Here is a 20,904-nt window from a genome sequence, read left to right as displayed (position 1 = left end):
GAGGCCCTACTGTGGGAATGTTGCTGCCTTGCCCACCATTCCCACCCCATCAGCACCCTCCCCCCAGGTTCTGAGCCAGCTTTCAGCAGCACAGCCACACCCCCACCTGGGCATGGGGGGGTGGAGTCCTAGGATGCTGCAGCACAGCGGCCCCTGGAGTGGTCCACAGGAGACATGGGTCTGGGCCAGGTGCAGGTAGAAATTTAAATAAACCCACAGAGGCAAACCCCAGGGACATTCTGCTCTGGTGCCTCATCCTGACCCTCACTCTGCCCAACTGGGGTTTGTTCAGCACCAGAGGAGCCCCTCTCACCACCTACCAAGAAACCTCGCTCAGGCCTGCCTTCTGCCACCCCCCAAGCTTCAGACCCCACTCTGCCTCCATCTCAGCCCCCACTCAGGTACAGAAGAAATCCCTGTTAGGGGAGTGATGACCGTTGGTGGCTAAATGCCATGTCCCCACCGGACAGTCCAGGTATGGACCTTCTGGATGTCCCACTACCTGAATCTAAACAAGCAGCTTTCACGGTGGAAATCCCAGCCACCAACATGTTAGGGAGGAGCATCCCCGTGGACTTTATCATCAACTCCCTTTGATTCACAATGAAATGTGCCCAAACTACGCATTAAGTCAAAAATTTTTAATAATTTAAAGTCACAGGGTCCAGTTGTTTTTCATGCTCCTCGGTCAAGGGATAAAGTCTGTTTCCTTCCTGTTCATTCCATGCACCTCACCCTAATCGTGATGATAACATTGGCTCACGGTTCCCTTTTTTCTTTCCATTTACCATCGTGGGCACCAAGTTTTCTTTTAAAATGTCCTTTACAATGGCCATGTAAAATTCTATCAGAACTAGACTTAGTGTGGCTATTGCTGCACAGCATATGCAGACACCAAATCACTGTGTCATGCATCTGAAATATAATACTGTCCGCCAATTATACCTCAATTAAAAAGTCTATCCCAGAGCTATGCGATTATTTAGACAGTCTCTTATTAATGTGACATTTAGATGCTTCCCAATTCTGAACTGCTATAAATAATGTTATGATGACTACCTTTGTTTATAAAATTTTGTTCAAACTTCCAACTCCTTCCTATGGACAAACTCCTAAAAGGGGTATGAGAGAGTCAACAATGTTAATGCTCTTGCTCCTGGTTGTCCAATTGCTTCCCAGAAAAATAAACCAGTTTCACAACCAGCATCGATCGCCTTAAGGGTCCATTTCGCTTTATGAGGTATGTTTCTACTGTCACAATATTTTAATATCAGTCACTGCCAAAGCCAGTCATGAGGCTGACAGAGGGACTGCGCACAATAGTGGCAAACCTGGCACAGCTTCGGGCATAACGATCTCCAGATGGATTCTCAGTCAACGTTAGCGTAACTGCCACCGCTGCTTGTCTTTTCTTCAGCCCCATTAACATGGCTGGCATGGCCAACTGACCAGCATGAGCTTGGCAAGCTTGCGTTTGACGTAAAATCCACACCGGCCCTTTACCGTGGTAAACTCACATCAGCAAACGCACTGGCTGGAAACCATTCATCGCTCATCAAACTCGCTTAAACAATAGTTTTCTTTGTTGATTTCACAGAACAGTACAATCTGGGCGCTGAGAGTACCTCTGCAGCCAGGGTACAGCAAATGGGCCTTCCTGGAGAAGTCTGGACACAAACAGTCATAGGAAGTCACCTTGAAGCCCACCCTTCCCTCCGATAATTAGGGATGTCCCACTGGCCCCCGACCCCACCCACCCTGGACATCTCTGAAGCAGTCATCAGATGGGCCTGTGGCATTCGTGCAAGTTTGAATATTTGTAGCCTCAGCAGCATCGAACAGGCCACTGTCCTCCTGTTTAATTATGGAAGTTTACAGAGGGGAAGGCCAGGTTCTCCAGCATCGGCTTGAAAACTGGGATGCAGCAAAACGCAGGTTGTTGCCACAAGCCCGACACATCCCGCAGGGACCAGCTTTGGGCTCCCGGGATCCTATCTCTGTAGTTTGTGGCAGGTGCCACTAGATGGTAGACTTGAATCTCCTTAGGATCTTGACCTTCCGGGCAGCAAGGGGAATCCTTAATGAAATATCATATTTCTAGGACTATGACCTTTAATAACACATGAGAGAATTTAATCTAAAAGACTGGCTCCTAGGAGATATTAGAAAGCCTGTGTCACCTGAGCACATATTTAAAATAGATTCAAGAATCTGGGCTCAGCAAGTACACGTTTAGCCTGTGGTGCCTCTGGTCCTGGAGCCCTTCGCCCCTTCCCTCCTGGGCCCTGGGGAAAGGTGTCTTTTCCCACCACGGAGAGAGTTAGCTGATCCCTACCTTGCTTCTCCCAAAGCCACAGAGCAGGTGACTTTCCAGAGCCTTGCTTTCCTACAGTAAAAAGCTTAGAGCTGTTTCTCCTGTTAAAAGCCCTTTAAATGGGTGCAATGCCTAAACATTTAAAAGTATGTTTCTTCCCACTATTCATCTTGGCCTGAAAGTGCGCCGACAGGGAGCAAGATGACAGTGTTCGGATCCGCGTACTGGAAAGCGCTGGAGATGCCACCTGGCAGAGTAGCGAGCCAGAGAAAAATAGGTCGGACCCAGTGAACTCGAATCGGATGAGAGCAAATGCCACCGTCTACCAGTCGGAAAGTCCCTTGGCCCCTCCTTCACCCTGAAAGGATGTACACATACACGCACACGCCCTTCACGGGGGGAGTGGAGCGGGGCAGACACCGCCAAAGGCCCTCTCGCTCCACGCGACAATTCTAAGAGCTCCTACCTTTGAAATGATCACAGTTTCTTTTTTCCCATCTTCATTTATCCCCTCTGCCCTCCCCACCTCCACTCACCCCCCGCAGCCACCACACTGCCGTCCACGTCATGACTTCTCTCTCTCTCTTCTCTTCTTTGCTCAATCCCTCCACATTTCCCCCAAGGCACTACCCCCACCAGAGCTGTCCACCTGCTCTCGACCTATGAGTGTCTCTATTTTGCCTGGTGGTTCAGTTTGTTGAAATGATTGCAGTTTCAAGGGGAGCTTGGAGAACCTGAAAGCAAATCTCCATCACTGAGATGATGTGACCTCAGTCCCAGAAAGGTTCGGCGATTTGCCCACAGCTCTGCTGCGAGCTAACCACAGAGGCTGCCCTGCTTCCCCATCTCGAACCCTTTCCAGCACACACCCTGGTACCAAGACGTAAAAGTTTCTTCTTTCGTTCAGATGCAGGTTCCTACAGGCAACACGCCTGGGCAAGTGTGACTGGAGTGGCTGTATCTGAAGGCTGCGCTTATTTCCCTTCTGTGGGTCCTTGTAGTCTCAGAATGTTTCCAAGTAAATCTTCCAAATGATCAACCCCCGTGTTAAAGTTTCTTCTCCACTCTCAGATATCAACCAAGTCGTCAACCACGCAGCCAACTCCCTCCAGTAATTTCCCCAAAGAAACATATGCGGGACAAGAATGTGTCATGTTTATTAATCATTTGTCAAGAACTATAGCAAATAATGCAAACAGGGAATTACTAGTCAAAACCCAACCGATCTGACTCAGGCGATGTAAGAAATACCCCGCTTTCTCTCTAGCAACAAAAACTAAAATTTGAAACACAGCAAAGCAAGGGATCCAATCTCTAGTCTTGAGGGAGATCATTACAAGTCAAGTAGGCCCTCGCAAAATGCTTCATTTATACCATAATATTGGTCTTATGACATATCTCCATTCACCAAGAGAGGCCAGAACCGCACCCACCGATGAGACTAGTGAACCACAAATCACACCTTCGGGCGTTAGTGTGAAGACAACTGACCTTCCACTATAACAATTCTCATTTAAATTCAACACAGGGTGACAGAGACAAAACAACTCATCGTCACTAATTTATTCCTCTGCAGAGAAAAATGAGTGAAAATAAACTGTTTTTCCAGCTTTTCGAGGGGCCCAGTCTAAAAGAACCAGGAAAAGTGTGTCCTTAGATGCCTCGTAGGAAACACATCCGATGATTCTACAAATATTTGAATCCATTTCCTACAGACATTAAAGCAACATGCACCGGGAAATTCGTTTTCTTTGAAATGGGGAAGTTCTCTCCTACGGAGGCAGAAAGGTGTTGGTGACAGAGAGGAGACGGCAAGTGACGGCTCAGAGCATCCCCGTGCCCGCACCCCGCCTGCGCTGCCGCGGCCTTCACGGCGACCGCAAGACGTACGCTCGGTTAGGTCTGATCAGATGCGGGAAACGAGGCTCAGAGACGTTAAGTAACCTGCTCGAGGCCACAGAGCCGAGACTCAGGCCCCTGGGTGCAGTGAGTGAGGGGACTGGATAAGTGTCATAGAAGCCCGCAGACATATAAACATGAGGACAGGACAGCAACAGGCTCAGCAGCGTGGATTTGGTCACTGCCGACCGTCGCCGTCCACGCTGCTCAGGCAAGGCTCCCTTCTTGGAGTGGAGCCAGTAATAAAGTAAGAAACCAAACCAAGCTCTCGGCCAAGAAAGCAAAGGGACACTGACATTCCAGAAGTGGAGCGGGGGTCTCATTTCTCATGGAAGGGGAAGGAAAAACACACAAATGGTTGTGTGACCAACAGAAACAGCCTGGGCCGGCACCCTGGGCCAGAGCGGCCCATTAGATCACCTGGGGGGCAGGGATGGGAGGGGGCGCCTTTGATAACAGACATCATCCCCGAGAGTCTGCCGTAACGGGGCTGGAGCAGGGCCCAGGTATCTGCATTGTTAAGGCTCACAAGGAGCTCACCCAATATGTTGCCAGGGTTGAGAACCACTCATGGAGGCGGATGGGATGTTTCCTGCTACTTCAGAGACCTGGGGAACGATGGGTGGGACCTGTGCTCGTCTACAATCTGAGGAGCTGTGGACAAGACATTCATTCTGCCGGGGCCTGTGCTCCCACCTACCTAATCATAACAGGGCGAGAACACCCCTAATTCATCCTGGTCTGCTTAGCGCCAGGGCCGGGATGGGGCCAGCCCTGGATGAAACCATTGCTGAAGTGAGTGCCTAGTTTTCCTGCCAGCTCTGCCCTTCCAGGACCACACGCTCATGCACTCAACAAACATTGACACTGGTAACTATGGGCACGTCCTTTCCAAGGGCATGGATTATATTGTGAGGAGACCAAGATTCCTGCCCTCGTGGAGCTTAAGTTCCAGCAAGAGGGAGACAGACTATAAACAAGGGACCCAATGAAAGTCTCACTCCTACAGTAGGTAGACGGTGACAAGTGTTAAGGAAAAACAGGTCAAATAATAGGATTGATTCTTCCCACACAAGCGTGCGGGGGGGGGGGGGGTCTGTACAGCTTGGAATTGCTATTTTATTTCTGACTGCAATTTTTAGCACATTTTGTTATACCTCATCATGTGGCCAAGTTGCCTTTTATCAATGCCCGTGGGTTAAGAACGAATGCGTTACACTCGACTTGGCGGCAGTCAAGTTAAGTGACTTGTTTGTTAACGTCAATTTTAGACTCTTGTTTCCTCTAAGCTGGACCTAGTTATTCAGACTAATCCTGCTGAGCACAACTAATAACTGGGTGACTGTTATTTCAAGTTCTCTGAAGAGCCCTGGCGGGTAGCTCAGTTGGTTAGAGCATCATCCCGATACACCAAGGTTGCGGGTTCAATCCCCAGTCATGACACATACAAGAATCAACCAATGATGCATAAATAAGTGGAACAGAAAATCGATGTTTCTCTCTCTTCCCCCCCTTTCCTCTCTCTCTCTAAAATCAATAAATTAAATGAATTAAATAAAGTACTCTGAAGAGACTGGGGGATGGGATAAGGGATGGCTAGCAGGCCTGTGAAAAACTGCAGGGACAGCTCAAAAATAAGAAGGAAACCCAGCATTTGCGAAGAGTTTTCCCTCCAGGGGTATGTGAATTTTCCCAAGCAGATTGCTAACTGCTGAGAAATTAAAAAGAAATGATGGCAGCTCCACTGGATTAGGGGGAGCAATTGGGATTCAGGCCTGCCGAAGACAGGGAGTCCAGTCGTCCCCCCATTTGGAGTCAGGACCTTCTGAAGGGCAAGGTGCTCCTCTTCGGGGCCCTGTGCTCTCACGCGCCTCAGGACTTCCTTCCCCCTAAGGCGGGGTACAGTCCCACTGGGTGGGCGTCCCCGCCGCCTCCTGCTCATTCGTCACCGGGCGGGGACACTTGAGCTGACTCGGCCTGTCCAGTTTCCTGCGCTCGCGTCTTCTGGGCTGACACTGGGAAGCGGGGCTGCTGGAGCTCTGATAATTCCGCGCTGATTTCTGGAGGAATCGCCAGCCACTCCCACAGCAGATGCCCATTTCGCATCCCCACCGGCAACGCACAGGTCCCGCCTTCTCCACATCCCCACTAACGCCTGCTGGTTGGTGGTTTGTTTTAATAAGATCCATCCCAGTGGACATACAGGGTATCTCACTGTGCGCTGCTGGTTGGTTGGTTGGTTTGGTTTTGTTAATCTGCACCTGAGGATATTTTTCCATTGATTCTTAGAGGGAGTGGAGTGAAGGGAAAGGGGGAGGAGGCAGGGAGAGACAGGGAGAGACAGAGAGAGAAACACGGATGTGAGAGAGACACATCAATCGATTGCCTCCTGCACTCGCCCCAACTGGGGCCGGGATTGAACCTGCAACCCTTCAGTTTGCAGGCCAACGCTCTAACCACTGAACCACACAGGCCAGGCCCGCTGCGGTTTTGCTTTGCACTTCCCTAATGACTAGTGTTGAGCATCTTTTCAGATGCTTTTGGACCATTCCAATATCCTCTTTAGGGAAATGTCTATTCAAACCCTTTGCCCATTATTGAATTGTGTTGGTTTTGTGTCATTGAGTTTTAGGAGTTCTTCATATATTCTGGATATCAGTTGCTTCTCTAATATACAATTTGCAGATAGTTCTCCCATTCCAAGGGCTGCCTTTTCGCTCTGTTGATACTGTTCTTTGATACAAAAGTTTTCAATTTTGATGAAGTCCAATTTATTTTTTTCTTTGGTTGCCTGTGCTTTTGATGTCATATCCAAAATTACAGCCAAGTCAAATATCAAGAAGTTTTTCCCCTACGTTTTCTAGGAGTGTTATAGTTTTAGCTCCTACGTTTATGTCTTTGGTTCATTTTGGGTTAATTTTTCTGTGTAGTGCGAGGTAAGAGTTCAGCTTCTTATTTATTTGCTGCCTGTGGATGTCCAGTTTCCCAGCACCATTTGTTGAACTCCTTTCCTTCTGAACTAATTCCTACTATCAGTTTGCCCTGGGCTCTAACACAGAGCCTATTACAGATGAGTGCTGCAGTGGGAGTCCCAGGGGCATAGCTGCAAAGACTCGAGCATGCCTGGTGAGTCGGAAAGGATCCCCCCTGCTAAATCTCACAAGGTGACTGGGAGCTGGGCAGTGGCGATCCTGCAAGTGCCCTGGCCAGCACCGAAGCAAAACAGACAGCTATAGCACGGTGGAGGCAGCCCAGATTGCTTTGGTTTATTGCTCAGCTCCCACTTACTGTGTGACTTTGGCCACATTACTTAACCTTTCTGTTCTTCATTTTCACCTTTGGTAAATTATGCAAGGCCATCCAGATCATAAGTGGTGGCACAGAGTTTGAGAAAGGTCCTTGGCATCTGGCAGGGTGACCTTCAGATACCCTGTTCAGTCCCCTTCTCTCAGACCCTGGTATTCAACAGGCACATTCAATACATCACAAGGAGAAATGAAGGCTCCCCAGGAATCACTGTGGTTGAAATACCATCTGAGCTGACTTGTTTGTTAAGGAACTAGCTCAGGTGGGTTTATGTAGAGCAATCCTAATGCTAGATTTTAATGAGCTCAGTATAAATGAGAAATTCTAGTGGGCTGGGGAGTGGGACCCCCTGCACTGATGAGCCAAAAAGGGCTGAGGCCTGGAGATCATTTGTTGCTTAGCAACCACCACCGGGCTACTTGGTTCTTACAACTGGGCCTGGTTAATGTCCTCAGGGATTGCAATTGGGGCGGTGCTGTTTAGAAAGCAGTGGGAACTGGGTGTTTATAGGCTCAGTATGGTCCCTACTGCACAGACACCACCACCACTACCCCCCCAAAACAAAATCAAGCCGCCATCAGGGAGCTGGCAGTTCTGGAAACTGGATAGATTATGGCCCAGAGACGTTCCAAAAAGTGAACCTCTGGGTCAAGGGCTCAATGTGAACCTCTGCCTACCACCCACCCCTCCATTCCCATGACGCACGTGAAAGAAAACCTCTTCTAAGCACACAAAACGCACAGTGTCCACTGAAGGAGAGGGAAGGAAGCAGGGGGAGCTTCACATAAAATCCAACTGGACTTTTTAACAAGGCGCCAGCATCATCAGAACATCATTTTTTTAAAACACCGTTAAGGTGGAACATAATCATCACAATTCCTCTCCTTAAGAGAAAGAAAAGTGACTCCCTTTCAGTCAGTACAGCCCCAACCCCCTACCCCCTGCCCCATTCCCCCTGCCTCCCCTCGCCTTTGTAAAAGAAAAACCTAATAATATTAAATTTACTGCTCTCCAGCTGAGAGTTTATTTTAGGCCTCATAGAAATGCTAGTATCAGTTCTCATTTCTCGCTCTCATTATTTCTCTCATTATGAGGCTTTTCTATAGAAATAAAAGAATTCCTTTTTGCGTGCACACACACACACACACACACACACACCACTGGCCAATTTTAAAGATTGAAAATGAACAGAGAGGACCACGTATCTTTGGTCAGGAGAAACGAGGTTACTCCCGAGGGGAAACAAGCTAAAAATGCAATATGGAGATTAAAGCAAACAGGAAATTTGCATTTTGCTGAATATTAAGATGAGACTTTTTCTGCCCAAGCCCAGATGAAGACATTCTTTGAAATCAGACCATTAAGCATCAAGAACTTTTAAGAAACGCTCTATTATCCAATAATGCCATTAAAATTAACTTGGTGATTCTAACAAAACACTGAAGAACCCATGCCAATTATTAAAGAAAAAATGTGCTGAGGTCTTTTGCAAAAATAAATGAAGAATCTTAATAAAATGGTTATAGTGTTCCAGACTCAGAAAAAGTCAAGATAAATTACACACATTTAAATATGATTCAGAAAATCTATGCCAACCCTTCTGAAAATGGCATAAACCGGGGCCACATTTAATTGTACATCCTAAGGAGCAAATAGGACCGGTGCTATCAATACACATCTTGGCCAACACAGGATTCTTCAAAAGCAAACTCCTGGCTCAAATCAAGTAATTCTCAAAACACTGTAAAGCACAGTATTGGTATCAACACGAGAGCTTGAATTAAAATTTATCGGCCGCCCCATGGATGAACCTGACTAAATAAGAACCAAAAATAATAAGCTTCTAAAGAGCACAACAATGCATGTAAGCAGAGTCCAAAGACAAAGGAGAAATCAGGGAAAAACACTTATAATACAAAGGACAAGGGGCTGATTTTCTTCATTAAAAAAGGGCTACTGCCTATCTGTAAGTTAAAATGAGCAGCCCAGAAGAAAATTAGGCAAAAGTAAGAACAGGCGAATCAAAAGAAATAGCCTCCCTCTTTCCTAATTTCAAAAATGCAAAGAGATCCGATCGGATACCATGTTTTAGCCCTCAATTACCACACAAAACAAATTAAATTCTGGAAGACCACTATGGACAAAAATGTGGGTGAACAGGCATTATCTTATGCTCTTAGTAAATGTGCAAAAATGTTCAGCCCTTTTTTTAAAATCCTCACTTGAGGATATTTTTTCCATTGCTGAGAGTGGAAGGGGAGGAAGAGAGAGAGAAAGGGAGAAACATCGACGTGAGAGAGACACATCAGTTGGTTGCCTCCCACTTGAACACCAACCAGGGCCGGAAATCGCACCTGCAACCAAGGTACGTCCCTTTGGCTGGACTCGAATCCAGGACCCTTCAGTCCACGGGCCAATAGTCTAACCACTAAGCCAATCCAGCTAGGGCTGTTCAGCCTTTTTGAATGCCAATTAAGCAAAATTTATTAGAATGCTTAATGTATGTAACTTTTTATATACATATACATATACACACACACATGTCGTTGTATGTATGTGATACATATATCAGTGGTCATCACAGCATTATTTATCATGGAAGAAACACTGTGCTTCAGTAGGACTGACTACATAAATACACAGTGGAATATTATTCAGCCATCAAAAAGAATGGATTTGCTTTCTGTTTTAAGACATGGTAATATGTTCAAAAGATTAAGAAAAAAGTTGCAGAACAGTATGCATAGAATGATCTAATTTTTACATAAAATAGTTGCATGATATATGAGTACTTATGTGTGCTTCGTATTTGTTTCTATGTAGAGAGAGAAAATTGTAAAGCTACACACCAAAATGTGAGCAATAATTACTGCACAGGCATGAGATTAGCAGATGAGGTGGAGGGAGGGTAAGGTAAGCTTCTGGATGGACTGCTTTCATCATATTTTCACAGGTTTTTAATGCCCTAACGCAAATTTGACCGTTGCCCATAAAGGTATAGAACTATGAAGTAGATTAATATTTTAAATGCAGATTAATAAAATTTGCCTTCTGTAATTATATGGCAAGAATTTAAAGTGTCATTAATGAAGCCTTCGGAACAAAGTGGGGAATCGGAGCAGGAATTAGGCCTCTCGGGTAAGGTTGCCAAATTTAGGACATTAAAAATACAGAATTCCCAGTTAAATTTGAACTTCAGAAAAACAATGCACAATATTTGGGACATATAGGAAGAAAAGTTTATTGTTTATCTGAAATTCAAAATTAACTGAGCATCCTGGATTTTATGTGGCACCCCTATCCTGGGGACACCTTGTGGTCCCAGGCTCTTGTCCATGCCTTGGTCCATGCCCAGAGTCCCCCATGTATTCAACCAGCTGCTTCTTCCTCCCTCCCAAGGTCCTTTTATTGGTGGGAGACATTTTTAAGAATCTCAGGAAACTTGTGAGCCATCCCCGGAAGAACATACACATACAGAATTTGGCATCTCAGGACATCCACGTACTCTTAAACCCATCTATCGATTCCAGGTTAAGTAGCCTAATTCCTGTCTAGGTGTGAAATGCTATCCTGATGTTTGGCATTCCTTCCTGTCATCTCAACATGTGCTTGGGAGAACTGTGTGTCCCCACCTCCCTTCTATGCCATTCGAAAAAGCAAGTTCCAAAGGATCTAGAATGTCCAAACAACTGGGGAGGAGGGAGGAAGGGAGAACAAATGCATCAAGGACTCACACAACCTGATTTCAAGACTTACTATTCAACTGCAGTAGTCAAGATGGTGTGGAGCTGGCAAAAGGATCGCTATACAATGTCAATGGAATAGAAGAGAGTCTAGAAATAGGTCCACCCGTGCATGGGCAAATGCTCTTCAACAAAGTTACCAAGATAATTCAGTGGAAATACAGTCTCGCCAACAAATGCTCCTGGAACAGCTGGATACTCTTATGCCAAAAATGAGTAAAATGAAACCAGTAGCAGCCAGGGGCTGGGGCTGGGGCTGGGGAAAGGGTTTACTCTGAGGGCCACGAGGAAATTTATGGCGGTGACGAGCTGCTCTGTATCTTCATTGTGGTGATAGTTACACACTGTAGGACAAACTCATAGAACTGAAGGCTTTTCGGAGTAAACTTTACTATATGTAAATTATACCTTAATTTAAAAAAATAATAAGAGCCTAAAAGTCCTGTCTAAGCAACGATAGGGGGGTTAGTTTGAAGTTAGAGTTTGGTTTTCTTCCCACGGTCCCTCCCTAACATAACACACTGGGGATATATTTACCAATTTTCCTGCTCTAGTATTCTACTCTGTTTGAAGATTAAGGATGGGATCTTGCTCCACATACATATTTCGGAACTCCGCCCTGGACGCTGCGGGAAAGTGGCCACCGTCCTCACGGGCTGTCCCTCACTGGGCGGGTTTCCCACAGACTCATGCAGGTTCCTGCGGAGCCAGGACCACGCCCTTCTCCTGCGGGCTCACCTCCCGCACAGACTGCCTCTTAGAAAGGACTTTCCACCTGCCCCTGGAGCCCGGCAGTAACTGCAAACGCTCCCTCAGACGAACAGGGCCGCAGGCGAGTGTGAGCCCGGGACCCCAAAGCTGCGAAGACAGCGGGCACGTCCTCTGTCGGGCCCCTCTCTGTCCCGGTGCCACTTCATCGCTCCAGGCCTCGCTCGTGTTCCCAAGCCCCGTGCCTGTTCCCGCTGCTTGGGAAGAAAACCTAACTCACCCCTGAAGCACCCCTACAGGCGCGGCGCTGCAGGGACTGGGACCCGCGCCCCTCCTTCCTCTGTGGTCCCTGGGCTCACTCTGGAGTCAGAACCGGGGCGCATTCGGAGGCGAGCACAGCACTGTGATAAAGGCCACAGCCCCGGGCCCAGGCGCCCAACCCTGTCGCCAAGCTGTGGGACCCCAGGTGAGGCCCCCAGCCACAAAGTGGAGAACCGTGTCCACTTGAATAAAGACGGCAGCTGGTGCGGGCAGAGGGCCGACTCTGCGCCAGGGCCCTTACTAGCCGCTCATTTAATCCTTCCACCCGCCTCACTTACGGATGAGGAACTGGGGTTAAGAAGCCCTGGCTGGGGCGGTTCAGTGGTTAGAGCGTGGGCCCTGCGCACCAAGGGGTCGTGGGGTCGTTTCCCGGTCAAGGGCATGTACCTGGGCTGCAGGTTGATCCCCGGCCCCAGTCCAGGCATGTTCGGGAGGCAACCAATTGATGTGTCTCTCACCTCGATGTTTCTCTCTCTCTCTCTCCTCTCCCTCCACCCCCTACCTTCTACTCTCTCGGAAAATCAATGGAAAGAGCATCCTCTGGTAAGGATTGACCAGAAAAAGAGCTGGGACAAGCCTGTAATGCCTGAGCGGGAATTTTAAACCTCTACGCTCACCCCCAAACGTTCACGTTGGGTAAAGCTCCCAGACGGTCCCAGTCAGCAGCCAGGGGAAGGAGGGGGAATATAAAGAAAATCTGTCCATAAAACTCAGCTGTGCTGCTGGGTTTTCTGTTTGCAGGCAACTGCTGTAGTCCCTGCCTCGGGGTCAAGCACTCTGACCAGAGCTGCCCATGAATGAGTGACAAGATCTAAAAATACAGCCGGGCCTCTGCCTCCTGAGGCCAACACCCTTCAGCTGCGGCCGGTCCTCCCTCCGCGTGACGCCTGTGACGTGAGGCGCGGACAAACCGTTCGGGTGGCACCGAGTCACATGAGAAGCTTCAGAAAAGAAGCTAAGGACAGAAATGCACTTGTCAGGTGGCCACGCCGGGAATTTGATGTTTCCTAAGAATGCAGCATATAAATAACGTAGGAAAACTGCTCCACTTTAATAACCAGGAGAAGCAGCCGCTTCCTTCTTTGATTAAAATTGTTACCAGGACTTGGACCAGGCTGCTCCATTCATGTCGCAGGAAAACTGGAAGTCACTGAGAATGTCCCGAGAAATTATTTATGTTACAATAGAAGGAAATACACATTTATCAAAATTTTAATACATTGACTTTTCCATTTTTTAAACTTGGGTCGCGGCCTAACTCACCCCAGTAGGGACAAGCTGAGTCTGTTCAGTGACGGAGAACAATCGGACGCCGAAGAGCTGCTGGCCCGGCATTTTACCAGGAAGCACCACTTGCTCAGGAGGCCTTGTGTTTGCGCAGCATTTTACTTTTTCCCAAAATGATTTAAAATTCATTCTCCCGTACTTCCTTACACTTACTGGAAAGAACGCACTCTGTCCCCACTTACAAACTGCATCTTTTCTATACGGAAAATAAGACAAGCAGTGTCAGCCCACCTTAGAGATGTGAACAGTGAGGCTGAAGGACATTCAGTTCCTCTCCCAAGGTGACCAAGAGTTAAAGCAAAGGCCAGAGAGAAGCAATGTCTCTCACTTGACATCTCAGCCAGTATTGGACATTTTGCACATATTACAGTGCGAAGTGTGTGTGTGTGTGTGTGTGTGTGTGTGTGTGTGTGTGTGAGTGTGAGTGTGTGAAAACCCCACTAAGGCTGATGCTGTGCAAAGAACTAGAATTCTTTGTTGTTGTTCATTAGCAAACTTCAATCTAAAGTGGATTCATCTGGGGAGGGGCCGGTCTGGGTGGAAGGAGGCAAGGGGGGGAGGAGGCACTGTAATAAGGTCAACAATAAAAAAAACCCTGAGAAAACTACAAAAAATATTTAATAAAATAAAATTAAAAATGGATTCATCTGAAGTAGAACCATTGTTTCAAGTTAGCAAATTTAATCAGAAGAGAGGATTGCCCGGCCAGGAGTGGCTCAGCGGTTGAGCATCGACCTAGGATCCAGGTGATCAAGGTTCGATTCCCAGTCAGGGCACATGCCCGGGTTGCGGGCTCGATCCCCAGTCGGGGGTGTGCAGGAGGCAACCGATCAATGACTCTCTCATCACTGATGTTTCTCTCTCTCTCTCCCTCTCCTTTCCTCTCTGAAATCAATCAAAATATATTTTTTAAAAAAAAAGAGGATTACAGAATTAGCTGAGTGAAATTAACTCGCACAAAAGGCAGCTGCACTGGCTCCTTTTTCCTCCAAGTGCAGAAAGTGACACATTTTCATTATAATCCCAAAGGCTAAGACTCCCAGGGAACATGAAATGAAAAAACAAACAGGTATCTGCCAGCTTTGAGTATCTAGCAAAGAATTATCTCATTAAAATAAAAAAGCTTTACAAACAAAATAATACAGGTTTAAAGAATCCCTACCTTGGCTGGAGGGCCCAACAGAAGCGAGGCCACCAGGAGAGGAAAGCTGGCCCAGCAGCGGCCACTCTGGTATCTGTCTGTTTCCCCAAATGAGCCAGGAAGTCAAGAAGAACAGCCTCAATTTTTTAAAAAGTGGACATTTTCTCAAACCCATCAGATATATTTATATTTCTTTTATTTATTGTCCATTTGCGTGTCAAAATGCAACTAGGGCCCAGAGTTCTAACTCCGAGATGAAGGTCCTGCTTGGTAAGTGTAACGGAGAATCTGCTGCGTCTGTCACTCCTGTGGCATTTTACTCCAGCTGAGCACAGCCACACAAGCTCGGTGCTTTCAAGCAAAATCAGACTCGGGAGTCACTTCGTGACCTTTTGACTGATAAGACACAAAAGATTATCGCTCTGACTTAAGGTCACAAAGCTAAAAATGACAGGGCCGGGGCTGGACTTCGGCCCACTAATCAAGCCTGGTTCAAATCCCAGCTCTCCCACTTACTCGCAGTGTGACCTTGGGCTAGTCATTCAACTTTTCGGCACTTAATCTGTAAAACGGGACGGTGACGGCACCCAGCTCAAGGGACACTGCGAGAATTGGTCGGTTACGTCTGTCCAGCCCCTAAAACAGTGAGTGACGGGCACATGGCAAGTGCTTGAGAAGAGTTACCCGCCACCACCGTCACCGACACTACTTTGTCCCTGTAGCTTAGGTTTCCACATAGACTCCACCGAACCCCCGCGAGTCGCTATGTTTAAACGTGTTAGAGCAGCGATTTTCACCCCGCGTGCTGCAAGAATTCTTAAAACGTGCAACACCTGACTATTTAGTCAGGGGCACTGACCTCTTTCCCCTTAGATTGTCAGATAAAAAATGACAACATCCAGCACAAAAATAGCTGCCCAGTGTGGATGCATCAAAATTATACCTATTTTTTTTTTTGTCAGATTGGCAAAAAATCTAATGTATTTTTTGGTGTGCTCCAGAATTTCAGTAGTTTATGGGCTCTGCAGTGAAATAGGTTGAAAATCACTGTTAGAGAACTTAGACTAGATTTATTTTAAGTGTCGTATGATTTTTAAGGTAGTGTCAAAACGTGAGATCTTGGAATAGCCCCTTAGTCAAAATGAGCCTCGATTTCTCCGCCTGACACAGGGACAGCAGGATACCTGTTGTCCCCCCGTCAGCCAGGTAATGAGCGCACGGAATGTGTGAGCACACGTTTAGAAAGAAACGGAGAAGAGGCGGCGTTTATGGAGGCACCCCCACACGGTGCTCAATTAATGCAACAGGCCCCAAACCCTGCTGCGGACGCCCCACCGGACAGGCTGGTCACCCACTTAGATTTCGGTTTGGATGTCAAGCATGAAAGCGCCACACGCACGCCACCCGGGATGAGGAGGTTCCTTGCTCCCATAATGAGGCTGCCTGGGGCGAGCAGGCAGCTCCCGGGGCAGGGAAGGAGGCTGGGGGGCTACAGAGGCGGGAGGGGGCCGCCTAGCATGGCCTGGGCTTACATGCATGAACCGCTCACCAGCACCAAAGAAAAGAGCTCCGAGGCTTTGTACCAGCTCGTCTAGACCTGGGGCAGAGGGGGGTGGGGGGGGCCCAGAAGCTGTCAGCTGTCAAACATCAAAACACAGAATCAGACTCATTCCAACCGCGGGGAGGCGGGGCCCATCTCCGAGATGAGGAAACGGGGCTGGGTCCGTCTAGGTGACCCGGCACCACAGGTTTAACTTCGGCGCTTCACGCAAACTCACGCAGCCCCCCGGGACCCCAGTTCTGAGATCCTGAGAGTTCCTGTCACCAGGTGAAACAGGCAGCACTGCGGGGCCACCCACAGCCAGGCAGAGAATCCCTAAGGCAGCCCTGATCCCTGTAGCCCGTTAGTGGTTTATGATTGCCTCAACCGGCCGCAGGAGGAAGGGAGCAAGGGGCGGGCGGGAGGTCTCGGAGTTTGGCTCTAACGTTTCCGCCGCCAACGTTACTGCCCGCAGCTGGGGTGGGGTGACGCTGGCTGTGTCAGGGAGTGTCCTCCACACAGGCACAGCTCCTTTCCAGCGTGTCCCCCGAGCACTCGCCTCCGCGGCAGCAGTCACACTCAGCAGCGGCCACATCCCTTTCTCTTCTCTGTGACAGGGTGTGCGTAGGGTTTGTCTCTCCCTGTGCAATGTCTGTATGGAGATGGCCCTGCAGCCCCCACGGAAACGCTAAGTCTCGAGCATATTGCAAAATCACGAAAGGTTAAATTTAAATGATCAGGCATCAATTTTTCATGGGTTATAAGGCTCTGAATCATCTCCGTCAAGTCCTTCTGGGTAACCGAGCCGGATCGGGTTCCGAATTTGCTACGCTTTCCCGTTAGAATTACAGCGGCCAGGGCTCTGTCTCGGGCTCGGGCTCGGGCTCGGGACACCCAGCTCTGCCTCCGCTCAGGTGGGCAGCATCCGCACGGCCAAGATGGCCTCGGTGGGAGCTGCCCGGGCAACCGGATCTGTTTGGAAGCAGCTGGTTCTGCAATATTTATGCATCAGTTCATGACTCTTTTCTGAATGAATTGCATTGTATTTCAAACCACTACTGGGGACAGCAAATGCTATGCTTCTCCGTTAGCCACATTTAGGAAGCACTGGGGAGGTCGTTGCCTTTCCCTACGATTGCTTAGATCTATTTTTAGAGTCACAAAAACAAATCTCCGAGTGGAGTGAAATTCCCAGTGTCCAGTCTTGCTCCCCAGGCGCTGGAGCTGCTGTGCACTCGTCCGTCCCCACTACACTCTGAATCTTCCGTCTCTTTCAAGGAGGGAACTCGGCCATGGAAATGGAACAACATCTGAGAGAAGCATTCTGGCAACTTATTTCTTCGGGCAAAGTAAGATAAGTCATCGATCAACAATGGGAAATTGGTGAGCAAGATTTTGTCCTAATGGTGAAAACGACTCCAACAGGCATTTCCCTGAAGAGTCATCATGTCTGCCCCCCCCCCCAGATGGTCATATCACATCCTATCCTCAGCAGCAGCAGCATCACCAGCAGCAGCAGCAGCAGCCCCTTAGACAAAATTAAAGCTCATTGGAACCAGTTAACAAAGAGCATGACACAGACTGAAAAAAAAACCACGATAAATTCAGGAGGACAATCTGCTCCTAACAACAAAATAATCCTGGCTGCCAAGGTCAAGCTTCTCAATCCCATTTCCCCCTCTATTTTAAACATGAAAAACCTATCCTGTCCTATCCTGTCCTATCCTGTCCTATCCTGTCCCATCCTGTCCCATCCTATCCCACCCTATGGTATCACAGCGCATGTGGACTTTCCTCCACCATCCTCAAAGTAACTCGCAACATTGTATCAAATGTATATGAAACAAACTCCCGCACTCCAAATGTGAGAAAGAAAGCATTTGCTGCCAAATACATTTCACATTCACTTGACTTAATGTAATCATTTTAGATAAAGTCATTATTTGTCCCCGCCCTGGAAGAGACTTGGGGAGATTCTACACGCGGCACGGCCGATCCTGAAAAACGTCGATGTTAACAGGTTAATGGGTCTCACGGAGCTTTAACACACCCGTCATCCAGCCTCATCCATCATTTTCTGCCAAATTCCCTGGGAAGCCCGAGCCCGCGGGCAGCAGGGGGCCGCCCCTCGCGCGCCCCGCGCCTCCGCGAAGCTCTCCAGGGCGCGCCCCCCGAGGAGCGTCCAGCCGCGAGGGCGACCCACCGAGCCCCACGCGCGAAGCCCCCTCGAACGCCTCGGGCCGTGCAGCACCCCTCCCAGGCTCGGACAGGGCTGGCCGCAGGCCGCGCGGCGGCGGCTGCCCTCTGGGCCTCCGGCTGCCCCGCCGGGGCCCTCGAGGAAGCGCCGACCACCAGGCGCCGGGCCGCCACCACCCGCCTCCCGTACCCCTCACCCTGGACACACACGGGGCCTCGGGGGCAGGGAGCGGGGCCACCTGGACCTGGGACACTCCGCGGGGGACGCTCCGGCTGCAGAGGGGCTCAGCCCCGGAACGAGGGGCGCGCCCCTTGGTGGCCAGTGGTCGTAGCAGGAGTAGCGGGGCTGGGTGGCGGCCAGGCCCTGGAGCCGCGCGCCCCGAGAGCCCGGGTGGGCAGGGACGTGGCGCCTGCAAGGTCAGCCAGGGGCCGCGCTACGCGGACCGAGAGGCCGGGTCCGGCCCCTTCCCCAGGCGGGAGCGCGAGTGTCCGGCGCGCTGGAGCCCGGCGCCGGGCAGCGCTCGCGGCCAGCTCCGCTCCGAGGGGCTGCGGGTCCGGGGCTAGCGCCCCGCCCCGCGGCCGCCACGTCCACTCACCTGGCAATTGGCGCCCGAGACCCCGGCGGGGCAGGTGCAGGTGTAGCTGGGCTGGCCGGCGGGAGCGGGGGCCTGAGGGCCGGGCGCGGGGCGCGGGGTGCATACGCCCCCGTTCCCGCAGGGCTGCGCGGCGCACGGCCCCGGGGCGGACGGGGGCGCGGCGGGCACCGGGCTGGCCAGGCAGGCGCCGCGGGGCCCCGCGCCGAGCAGCAGCAGCAGCAGCAGGGCGGGCGCGGGCGGCAGCTGCGCTGCGGGCGCCGGGGCGCGGCGGGACCGCATGGCTGGCCGAGTGGGCGCGGGAGCGGAGCGGGAGTGGAGCCGGGGCGCGGCGGCGGTGGTGGCGGCGGCGGCGGCGACAAGGGCTGCTCCGCGGGGCCTGGCGCCTCCTGCAGCTGCGGGAACCGTGGTTCCCGGGCAACGGCGGGCGGGGCCTGTGGGGCGGGGCCTGTGGGCGGGGCCTGTGGGCGGGGCGCCGGGCGGGCGCGGGCGAGGGAGAAAGGGGCGTGGGACCCTTCCCCCGGAGGAGTTGGGGCGGGAGGAGCCGAATGGCCACCGGGGCCCCAGGCGCGAGGTGCGGTCAGAGCCGTGGGTGTGTCCAGAAGGACGCGGAGTGCGCAGCGGCGGCGGAGCGGCCGGGCCCGGAGCTGGGCGCGCTCGGGAGCCAGGGCTGCAGGGTCCGTGCGGGCCGCGGCAGGACGTCGCCGGGCCTCGGGGTGCTGAGCAGCCGCCCCCCCCACCCCCCCCAGTTTGCGGGGCAGGGGCCGGGGGCTCGCTGCACAGCGCAGGGCGGGGCGCCCCGGGCTCGCCGCCGCCGCCCGCTGCCGCCTGGCGCAGAGCCTCGGAGACCTGCGGGGACCGCCTCACCTCGTCCCCGGGCTGCCCCGCACCCCGCCAGCCTGCCCAGCGCGCACAGCCCTCCCCGCACCCCGCCGAGCCCTGACGCCCGCGGGCCAGCGCGGCCCTGGGAGTGACCTGGGGTCCGCCCGCGCCGGGCCCTTGTCCTTGGTGCTGACCGAGTCGCCTCCCTTCCCGCGGGCGCGGCCTCGCTCGCCGCTCAGAAGCGTCCGGCTGCGGCCTGTGCGCGCTGAGGCCGATCCTGTCGCTGAACCGAGGAGGAAACTGAGGCCCAGACGGGCTGGACTGCAACCCAGTGGGTCACTTGACTCCCGGCCCAGAGCGCGGCGAGTCTCCTGAAAGGCGCCCCGAGGGCAGGTTCGCAGAGGCCCGGGCAGGACTCTCCGCAGGGCGCTGTGGGGGAGGGACCTTGGCCGCAGCGACCTGCTGGGGCCCCTGGCAGCGCCGGGCTGGGCCCGCTCCCGCCCCGCAGCCTCGGGGGCCAGGCCCCGCCGAGCAAACGCCGCTCACCCGTCTCTGCTGACCTTCCCCGACCTCTACCAGGCAGAGACTCCCAGGTACTTGTGTTTTTAAGATGCCCACGTAAAGAATGCAAAATGTGACTCCTGGATTGACAATTTGAGCAAATTTTTCAGGGCACGCAAACCTTGTTCTGTAAAAGCTGGCACGTGCACGAACCCACCCGTGCAGGTGCCCGGTGAGCGGCCAGAGCCTGCGCAGAGTGTCCAGGGGAGGCCGGAGGCGCGCCGCCCAGGCTCCCCCAGCCCCGCTCGGGCGCGGGAGCCAGTGTCAGCGTGTGCGCTGTAGGACACGCGGAAAATTCATGGGGCCATTGCAAGAGGGCGCTGAAACCCGACGGACCTGCCTGCGGCAGAGGGCACTCGGCTCTCCCGGCGGATCCCAGCTCACACCTGCTCTTTCATCTGCGACCTCTAAAAAATCCTGATTCTGCGCCACGCCAGCGCCCTCTGCTGGTGCTGGGCTCGTCTTTCAGGTGT

At 51.4% G+C, this 20,904-nt stretch overlaps 1 protein-coding gene across 1 annotated transcript in view; it reads right to left on the bottom strand.

Moving 5' to 3' along the window:
• Nucleotides 1–19,330, bottom strand: part of DNER (delta/notch like EGF repeat containing) — a 185,489-nt gene extending 166,159 nt beyond the window's left edge. Inside the window, exon 1 of the mRNA XM_087819363.1 lies at nt 19,052–19,330. Coding sequence (XP_087675489.1) covers nt 19,052–19,330 — 279 coding nt within the window. The remainder of the gene's footprint in view (nt 1–19,051) is intronic.
• Nucleotides 19,331–20,904: the final 1,574 nt, after the last annotated feature.

This window comes from Miniopterus natalensis, chromosome 8, assembly GCF_054644295.1.
Source record: "Miniopterus natalensis isolate mMinNat1 chromosome 8, mMinNat1.hap1, whole genome shotgun sequence".
NCBI classification, from domain to species: domain Eukaryota; kingdom Metazoa; phylum Chordata; class Mammalia; order Chiroptera; family Miniopteridae; genus Miniopterus; species Miniopterus natalensis.
Note: the sequence above shows the minus strand (reverse complement) of the source record. Positions and strands in the feature narration are given on the sequence as shown.